The sequence below is a fragment of the Drosophila simulans genome, chromosome 2R (genome assembly GCF_016746395.2).
Source record: "Drosophila simulans strain w501 chromosome 2R, Prin_Dsim_3.1, whole genome shotgun sequence".
NCBI lineage: Eukaryota > Metazoa > Arthropoda > Insecta > Diptera > Drosophilidae > Drosophila > Drosophila simulans.
Genome location: NC_052521.2, coordinates 6,568,771 through 6,578,234, shown reverse-complemented (window position 1 = coordinate 6,578,234; position 9,464 = coordinate 6,568,771). Strand labels below are relative to the sequence as shown.

Genomic DNA, 9,464 nt, shown 5'->3' with positions numbered 1-9,464 from the left:
CAAATGCTCTGCATTCTCGAGTTTATTACGCTCGCGACGCTATAATTCCCAACGGCTTCTAGCGTTTCGTACTCGCAATAATTCAAGTTGCCCCAAAGTTGGAGTTTAGTTTTTCTTTATTCAAAGCTACGCGTGAAAATCTCTAGCAAAAGCCACACCATTTATCATTTCGATATTAACACTTGATATTCAGATATGAAATGACACCATATAATATATATACATAGCTCCTTATACATAAAGTTAAAGTCGCAAATCAGTAATTCACTTGGCAGTGTCGCCGGCGATTATGAAGTGCTCCCTCGCTTATTACCCGACCCCTGGTGAGCTAATTAATTTCTGGCCCCACCTTGCCAGGTGGGCAGTGGAAGCAGGTCAGCGGAGGAATTACACGCTCCGGATTACACCCTAAGCCGGAGCTTTGAGCTCCAAGTTGGCCAGTGATGCAGTCTTGTGCGGCTCCATGCGCTCTAATCCCCTTGCATGTCATTATGGCTGAGCTGTTGCCTAATTGCCGGCCCGCTGGATAACTGGATAGCTGGGCAACTGGATAGATGGGTAGCTGGGTAAATGGGTAACTGGGCAACTGGAAAACTGGGCAACTGGAGGCGGCGGCTTTAATTTGCTGGGACATCAATAATAAATGGCTGTCGGCAAAAGTTGTAAACCTTTTTCGGCACTTATCTGTCACACGTCACACGGCGCCAACATCATTTGTCAATTGTCACGGCTTCTGGTTTAACTCGAAACGGAAGTGGAACTCAGCCCTTATCTTCTCCGCCTGTTCCCCTGCCCCGGAGAAGGACTGCTCCCAGTTAATTTGCAAAAGCCCACAGAGAGAGCGGCAGAAACACAGAAGTTCGGTGTTTGGCAACGTTTCCTTTCCCTCGTCACGCTCAATTGTTAAAAATGACAACTAATTAATGTCTGTCCGCCCACCCACTGACCACCATGGATGAGCCATCCCAGTGCCAGCTCCTTGGGCCGGAAATCGAAACTCTCTATCTGTGCTGCCAAGTTGCAAAATCCTCCGGCCAACTCGATTGGGCTTAATTTGAGGTCAACTGGCTCGGAATTTGAGAGTGATTTGTCGGTTTAAAGGTTAATGGGTGGTGGTCAGTGGGCTCAGGCTGTGGAAAATTTGTGGAGGACTGAAGCTAGAACTTGGTCGAAAATCAATCAAATTACTGTCGGTTTACAGGAGAAAGTCAAATATTGGTGAGTGGTCAATGGCAGTGAGATACGAAGTTATTTGCACAAATAGTTACATTTCTCATGGACAATATTACTCGGCTCATTACTTAGTCTCATCTTATCATAAATTTACTTGTTTAGCAATATTATGGCCAATACTAGATTTTATCTCGCCTTTAAACCAAGCTGTTCCCAATCCCCTGTTCAACCTGGACTCCATTCAAAATAGCGCCACAAATGAGTTCATTAGCGCGCTTCAGTGGGAATCCCCTTTGAGGAGCCGCCCAATCCGTCGCCCGGTCGGGCGTACTTATTAGTTAACCATGCCCGCACCCTACAAAACAGTTCCACATCCACTTAGTGGAGATAAGTACCAGAAGTGGGGGGCAGTTGGGTGGCGCGAACTCCCGCACTGCACAAATACCGTCATTAACTTTGTCTCAAGCCGCTCGCCCGGCAGCGATTTCATTGTTTTTGGCTTTGGCTTAAGCTTCCCAGATCCGAGACTCCTCGATTCTCCAGCTCCCAGTTCCTCATCCTCCTGCTCCGGTGCCTAATGATTCGCACTGTGGCTCAGCTTAATGACAGCAAACGGGCAGCAACTTTTCAAACTGCATTGGGTGCACTTTCCGGTCGTCCTTCTTGTGCCAGTCGAGCAGGACATGTGTTCGAGCACTTGGACTCGCCCCATTCCCGCCAAGTTGGCCACTTCCCACTTCCCACACCCATTCCCATTCCCATTGCAATTGCCATTTCTGTTTGTGCCGCCTAATGCTGCAATTTGTAGACCGCTGGGTTTATTACGGCCTGCGGCTGCTGGCGAGGAATGAGCGACACTTTGGCCCCAGGGGTTCTCGCAGCAGGAAGGTCCTACGGTCGGCCGGGTTAAGAACCCCACTTGCATGCAAGTTCTTACAGTTGGGCTAAAACATTTAGTTCTAATATAAGATTTGCTTATACCAATGTTCTATTCTGCAATATTAACCATTTTAACATTCTGAATATTCAAACATCTGGTTATGAAATAGAAAGTAGTACTTCTTATACTTACATATCAATCAATTTAAATAAATTGTAAAAAAGGGGTATATTTAAATGTTTAGTTCCAATATGTAAGTGGTATTATCTGTGATATAGTTTCTTAAGTACCATACTATGTCAGTTCGCTCGAGCTTCCTAATTGATTATTATTTAATGACCATAAGTTTTAGCATTCCTAAAACATTTAAGCAAAACAAGATCCATGTGATACACCCTCGATTGCCCTGAATTCCTAAATGCTGGAAATAATACTTTTGCTTGTTTTTCGAAATATTTGAAGTATTCGCATATACTGCTAACCCCAATTTATTAGCACGTTGCAGGAGGATATTTTGGAAACTCTACGGGAAGTTCGCACGTCAAGGGTGCTATCCGTGTGACCACATCCGTCCAAATTTCCACATGCCATATTACAGTCGGGCGCATAGAGGAGTCGCTTTGGGCCTGGCCAGAAACTTTCGGCAGCTGGCAAGTTGGCGACATTTTCGGCTGCCAAAAACTTTGCGAACTTTTGCGCCATGGCTGCGAGTCCGCAAAGTGCTCGTTCCGCTTTGAGTGGAGTTCATTACGAATGCCGCGTGTTGACTTATGCATAATTACTGTTTCCTCGGACCCCGTAGAGCGGCGGATACCCTGCATCGAGGGTATGGCATCCACCGATGCCCGCTCGCAGATCGCAGCTCCCAGGACCCCACTTGGCGCAAGTTTTCGGACCCGCTGCACTCCTCGACGGCGGCACTGCGCTCCAGTTGGGTCATATGCTCATTTGTGTGCATGACGCACTGACCTGTTTCTAATGCAACAAAAACGTTAAGCGCCTGCCAGCCACTCGCAGTGCAGTCAACTGTGTCCTCTTGGCTCAGAGAGCACAGCCACCCACCCACTTGAGCGCCCCAAATCCCATACACCCGTATGCCCAGCTCCACCCAACTTGGCCATGTTCTTTGGTGCCTCGCAGCCGTAGCATACTTTTTTGCGCTGTCTGCCGGAGAGTTTATTTTACGCACGCCTTGACCAGACGGCGGAGGCGGATGCAGCCTTCCACTTTGCACTCCGCAGGCAAGTGGAAAAGTCAAGCGGATAAACAAGAGATTAAAATGTCATAAACAATGCTTTTTGCCACTCCGGCCAAGCAACTTAATGAAAGCCGGGAAAATGTGTTTCCTCCGCTGCAGCTGCAAAGTTTCAACATCAAGTTTGCATCTGAAAGCGGAGGAGTATCTCTCGAATGCCCCGTCGATGCAACTCAATAAATTTCCATTAAACTTTTGATTTGTTTCCATGACTTTTTCCGCCCTGCAAGACCAGAGAATTCAATTGAAATTGTTTCCAAAACAAGCTACACAAAAAGTTGTTAACAACTATTTGGATGCCAGCCAATAAATGGGTCTTTCGCCTATGTGACTATATAGTAATTCCTAATCAAAATCAGTCAGAAAGACAATAATAACCAGCGCTATATGCAACTTCTTTATCTTAAGCTGACAAACTTGTGACTTTTTACCTCGAAATCTTCAAAAGATGTAATCAGTTTTCTCTATCGTTTATAATCGTTATAGTTATTTCCATTTCGAATTTAAAATATATTTATCTGCAAGTAAGGGCATAGAACCATCGACTTCTCGAAAGTAAAAACTTTTCATTTGTAACACAATTGAAAAAAACTTTATTTTCGTTGGGCCTGCGAACAGGAGGGTTGCACAAATGACAAACTATCATACAGAGGCATAAATTAGTCTCGCATATTTGCGCCAAACAAGAAACTATAAAACACTTAGATATACTTCAGATTAGATTTACTGCCCATATGCACACACACACGCGCACTCGAACACACACACACATGTGCGTCTTTTAAAATTCCTTCGATAAACGACATTTAGGGGCTATTATAAATGAAATACTGGATGCCGCGTCGGTGCAAGCAAAACCTCATGCAATTTGTCGGCGACAAGAATCAGCAACGCTGTGATGCTGAACGTAAACTGGATCCTTGGCGGCGAAAATTACGGATACGATACAAATTGTGAGAACTAATTTCCCGGTTATGTGTTATGTGTAATGCGAGTACGGTATTAAGTATTGATTCGTTAACATATACATGTGGATAGACTGAAGGAATAAAGGAATGAATATTGAGTGCGCATTGAACAATCAAATAAGGTGTGAACCGATGATGTAGGCGGTTTACTCGGCGGCGGCATTGATGGTGATAGTCTTGCCCTTGGGATCGTCAAAGCGATCCATCGTGTTGATGTCCATCATCCAGCAGACGCCGACGAACATGATGACCAGCAGCAGGAGGACCACAAACAGTCCCATCAGGATACCGGGCGTCACGAAGCCCACGCAGTCCCAGGAATCTCCGAAGGCAAAGTTCTCCTTGTACGAACCATCGAACGGAGCCTGCAGCTGCAGGGACTTGAAGCTCAGGGTGTTGTACATGTTGTTGACGGCCGAGGACTCGAGGGTGAGGTTGCCGCACGAGTAGGAGAACGTGGTTGGGGCATTCACGCCGCTGGAGCGGAAGTTGCTATTGTCGTAGACCAAATTGCTCAGACTAAAGTATCCGCCATTATAAACAACGTCAAAGGTGATTGGCTTGGTGGCGTCAGATGTCTCCATAACAACGGATAGCTTGGTAGAGCTAGCGTTGGAGAGCTTGAGGTCGGTGACTGTGATGGGGTTGCCGTTGTAGAGAAGGGCAGTGTAGAAGATCTGAAACTGATTGGTCGACTTCCACATGATGCCGCCGGTGGTGGCGGCCGTGTCACGGCGGGTACGACGCTGCACCACAGGAGCGGTGGAGGGGGCGGCCAGGTACAGATAAGCCACCTTGCACTCGAACTGCTTGCTGATAGCGGCGATGGCGGCGTCTAAATGGGGTTAAATCATTGTTAAGTTAGTGTGTTTTATTGACGCCTTTGTAGTACGTTAATGTTGACCCACCATGTGACTCCAGACTGGCCTCCCGGCTATCGGCGGCGTCCTCGAAGGTCACGAACAGGGCCGTGCCCACGGCACACTTGGCCGGCGTGGTCAGCTTTCCGCTGGCATCGATGGAGTTGTGCTCGCGCTTGGCGGCCACCGAGCGCAGTGCCTCCGACGGGTTCTCCACGCTGGTGTAGTAGGTCTTGGGGCTCACTCCCTGCAGCTGGGCGTAGCAGGACTGCGCCTGGGAGTTGGAACACAGAAAGTCCTTGCTGCTCAGCTGAGTTGGGGAATAAACACAAGTGTCACAAGCCTAGCTACATAAGTGGGTGCTCAAGCACTTACGCCATTTTCCTCGAAGGCCACGACCATGTGATCTTCCAGCAATGCAGCCAACTGCTCGGCAAACTCCACCTGGGACACCGTCTTCAGGGAGGGCTTCGCCACACTGGGAAAAAAGAAGGAAGGCACTCGTTACACTCACATTCAACTGGTGAGGGCGCTCACCCACCTGTTGGCTCCCCACAGAAAGACGGGCGTTTGCTCCGCCACGGCAGCCCCAATGACGCACAACGCAATCAGCGATTTCCACAACATCGCGCTGGATTCGCTTACTTCGGTGGGGGTTTAATGGAAACAAAGGAGAACGAAAAATACATAAGTAAGGAACCAAGGAGAACACAAGAGGTACTAGAAACCAACCGAAAAGTGAACTGAAACTACAAACGAAAAATGGTGGTGAAAATTTTCGCTTTGCCTTGCACGACGTCGCCTATTCCAGTGAGAAAAAAACCTTATGACGGTCATGTGATGCGCACCAGCTGACCACAGTGTTGCCTAAAAATACCAAAACCGTGAGATTAGGAAAATACTAGAAAAAAATTATTCGATTCTCATTACTTTTTGTAAAGCATAATTGGATATTTGCACCAGGAACTGACTTTAATTGGGTTTTTTTCAAAATGATTACATATACGAAAGCCAAATAAGGTTCAGATCTTCGGTGCCCATCTAGCGCAGTCACACACCTTTCCAGCTGGAAGCTGTCAACGGAACCGGTTCCCTTAATTCCACATGTTGATTCTTTAAAAGCAATTTGTTTACTTTCGCACTGCTTACTAATAGTTTAATTAAATATCTAACGAAATTTGTTTTTCACACTGATTGCTTGTTCAAGTTCGATTTGACCCGAGTAATGTTTTTATTTTATTCTTTCCATTTAGTATTTTTACGCAGCTGTAGCACGGCCACACTGTCCCGCAGGAAAACAAAGTTTGTTATGATTTTACTGCGGGAATTGTGTGTGAAATGTGCCATTTGAGGACCTGAGGATGCGCTTGCGCCGCCGCTGGCCGCGAAGGATGCGGCGTGCCATGGAACAACTGCGTCTCCAGTCTCGCTTGAAGCTGCTGACGCTCACGAGTGATTTACCTCGCTCACCTTTCCTATTACTTAACTAATTTTCTTTTTTTTCTATTTTAGTGACTGGAGGACTCTGCCTGGCTATCTGGATAGTTGCCAACTACCTCTCCGCATCGGAAGAGGGTCAAACCGGCGGCTTCAGCAGCGCCTGCACTGCCATCGATGCGGTATACACGTGGGTCAATGGCTCGGATCCCAACTTTATTGAGGACATCCGGCGATTCGATTCCAAGTACGATCCCTCGCGGTTCGATGACAAGAATGAGCTGCGCTACTCTCTGAGGTCCCTGGAGAAACACGCTGCATGGATCAGGCATGTGTACATAGTAACCAATGGCCAGATTCCCAGTTGGCTGGATCTCAGCTACGAAAGGGTCACGGTGGTGCCGCACGAAGTGCTGGCTCCCGATCCCGACCAGCTGCCAACCTTCTCCAGCTCGGCCATCGAGACATTTCTGCACCGCATACCAAAGCTGTCCAAGAGGTTCCTCTATCTCAACGACGACATATTTCTGGGAGCTCCGCTGTATCCGGAAGACTTGTACACGGAGGCGGAGGGAGTTCGCGTGTACCAGGCATGGATGGTGCCCGACTGCGCCTTGGACTGCCCCTGGACGTACATAGGGGATGGAGCCTGCGATCGGCACTGCAACATTGATGCCTGCCAGTTTGATGGAGGCGACTGCAGTGAAACTGGGCCAGCGAGCGATGCCCACGTCCTTCCACCAAGCCAAGAAGTGCTCGAGGTGGAGCCTGCCGCTGTTCCACAATCAAGAGTCCACCGATTTCCACAGATGGGTCTTCAAAAGCTGTTCAGGCGCAGCTCTGCCAACTTTAAGGATGTTATGCGGCACCGCAATGTGTCCACACTCAAGGAACTCCGTCGCATTGTGGAGCGTTTTAACAAGGCCAAACTCATGTCGCTGAACCCCGAACTGGAGACCTCCAGCTCCCAGCCACAGACAACACAGCGCCACGGGCTGCACAAGGAGGATTTTAAGTCTTCCACCGATATTTACTCCCACTCTCTGATTGCCACCAATATGTTGCTAAATCGAGCCTATGGCTTTAAGGCACGCCATGTCCTGGCGCACGTGGGCTTCCTAATCGACAAGGATATTGTGGAGGCTATGCAGCGACGTTTTCACCAGCAAGTTCTGGACACTGCCCATCAGCGCTTTCGAGCCCCTACAGATCTGCAGTATGCATTCGCTTACTACTCCTTCCTGATGAGCGAAACCAAAGTAATGAGTGTGGAGGAGATCTTCGATGAGTTCGACACGGACGGTTCGGCCACCTGGTCGGATCGCGAGGTGCGCACATTTCTCACTCGCATCTATCAGCCGCCACTCGACTGGTCTGCCATGCGCTACTTCGAGGAGGTAATTCAAAACTGCACCAGAAATCTGGGCATGCATTTAAAAGTGGACACAGTCGAACACTCCACGCTGGTCTACGAGCGGTACGAGGACTCTAATTTGGTTAGTACGTATGATTATATCTTACAGATTTATATTAACTGCTGACTGCTCTTCTAGCCTACAATAACCAGGGATTTGGTTGTCCGATGTCCACTACTGGCAGAAGCTTTGGCGGCAAACTTTGCAGTCCGACCCAAGTATAACTTCCATGTCAGCCCAAAAAGAGCCTCACACAGCAACTTTATGATGCTCACGTCGAATCTAACGGAGGTGGTGGAGTCCCTGGACCGACTGCGTCGGAATCCGCGCAAGTTTAACTGCATCAACGACAATCTGGATGCCAATAGAGGCGAAGACAACGAGATGGTGCGCCATCTGCTCGAGGACTTTTACCTCTCCTTCTTTCCGAGACGCAGCAAGTTCGAGCTGCCGCCGCAATATCGCAATCGCTTCGAGTCCTGGCGGGACTTTCAGCGCTGGAAGAGAAGAAAGCGGGCCGTTCTCGTGATTGGATATGGAGTGAGTCTGCTGCTTATAGTCTGTCTGCTGCGATTCATGTGCCACCACAAGGCGAAGCTGGTGCGTCGCTGTGTGCAGCGCTTGTAGGAATCGTTTTCGGGAAGTTCTCCCCCTTCTGCAATGTTGTGATATGTTGTGAACATTTATGTAAATTGGCCATTTCTGCAAGCGATCATAGTCAAATCTAGTTGTAGGCCATGTGTAAGGCTATTTTTCTAGTTCTTTAGGTGCATGCTAGAGGCTACGTTTAAGAATAGTCGTTAAGAATGGATGCGTAGTGCAATTTTGTAGAATATTTTGTTGTCTAACTTTTGCAGTCGAACTGTTTTGTGTTCAGTTTCATAATATCTAAGTTTTTATACTACTACTTCTAAGTTTCGCTTTACAATGATATTTGCTCTCTCAAAGTACTGAACTGAAATAATCTAAATACCTAGTTTAATTTTGTTTATAAAATACGTAACTCGAACATATAATATACAGATATCGATATAATGGAGTACGCCTTAAATGATATTTATACATTTTGCTAGTGAGTGTTCTTCATTCTAAACAAAATAAACCATTTCTATTGATTTGCAATGCTCTAGAAACTGCGAACATTTATTAAATTAGTTTTTTTTATTATGTTCACTCGCTGGCTGCTGTCCAAACTACAGATTGCTGTCAGCACTTAGCATCAGTTCCGGATTTCAGATTCCCCGGCGCGTCGATGATTACCGCAGAATTTGACCGCCCGCTGAGCGGTGGGCGTTGCCGAACAATTCACTGGTGGCTCTCGAGCACTCTAACTACGTCATCACATTTTCGCCCGGTTTTTTACGCTTGCGGCCAGGGGACAGTGGGTGGTTAGTAATTACGGCCGTGGGTGGCTGGTGGCTACCCACGTCCGAGTCGCTGCTTCGTCGGTGGAATTATGGCCACAAAAAACCCAGA

At 47.6% G+C, this 9,464-nt stretch overlaps 2 protein-coding genes across 3 annotated transcripts; one reads left to right on the top strand and one right to left on the bottom strand.

Moving 5' to 3' along the window:
- Positions 1 to 3,877: 3,877 nt before the first annotated feature.
- LOC6733687 (V-type proton ATPase subunit S1) lies at positions 3,878 to 6,003 on the bottom strand. 2 transcript variants are annotated; one of them, XM_016167705.3, is made up of 5 exons: positions 5,869 to 6,003; positions 5,678 to 5,780; positions 5,512 to 5,614; positions 5,185 to 5,446; positions 3,878 to 5,111 (listed from the first exon to the last, which is right to left on the bottom strand). In XM_016167705.3, the coding sequence occupies exons 2-5, from the start codon at positions 5,761 to 5,763 to the stop codon at positions 4,423 to 4,425; spliced, it is 1,140 nt and encodes a 379-aa protein (XP_016026656.1). In that variant the 5' UTR covers positions 5,764 to 5,780; positions 5,869 to 6,003; the 3' UTR covers positions 3,878 to 4,422. The 2 variants fall into 2 exon arrangements, with proteins under 2 accessions (XP_016026656.1, XP_039147455.1); XM_039291521.2 differs by lacking the exon at positions 5,869 to 6,003 and having other exon boundaries at positions 5,678 to 5,848.
- A 378-nt stretch (positions 6,004 to 6,381) lies between these two features.
- On the top strand, positions 6,382 to 9,134 carry LOC6733686 (N-acetylglucosamine-1-phosphotransferase subunits alpha/beta). Its single transcript, XM_002080697.4, has 3 exons — positions 6,382 to 6,588; positions 6,649 to 8,069; positions 8,127 to 9,134. Exons 1-3 carry the CDS (start codon positions 6,498 to 6,500, stop codon positions 8,613 to 8,615), a joined length of 2,001 nt encoding a protein of 666 aa, XP_002080733.1. The 5' UTR covers positions 6,382 to 6,497; the 3' UTR covers positions 8,616 to 9,134.
- The last annotated feature ends 330 nt before the right edge of the window (positions 9,135 to 9,464 follow it).

Coding starts and splice junctions, on each gene's coding strand:
- LOC6733687 (XM_016167705.3), bottom strand. CDS start 5,763: ATGTTGTGGAAATCGCTGATTGCGTTGTGCGTCATTGGGGCTGCCGTG. Junction 5,447..5,511: donor TGGCCTTCGAGGAAAATGGC/GTAAGTGCTTGA, acceptor TCCCCAACTCAG/CTGAGCAGCAAGGACTTTCT. Junction 5,112..5,184: donor GGCCAGTCTGGAGTCACATG/GTGGGTCAACAT, acceptor AACCCCATTTAG/ACGCCGCCATCGCCGCTATC.
- LOC6733686 (XM_002080697.4), top strand. CDS start 6,498: ATGCGCTTGCGCCGCCGCTGGCCGCGAAGGATGCGGCGTGCCATGGAA. Junction 6,589..6,648: donor GAAGCTGCTGACGCTCACGA/GTGATTTACCTC, acceptor TTTCTATTTTAG/TGACTGGAGGACTCTGCCTG. Junction 8,070..8,126: donor GGTACGAGGACTCTAATTTG/GTTAGTACGTAT, acceptor CTGCTCTTCTAG/CCTACAATAACCAGGGATTT.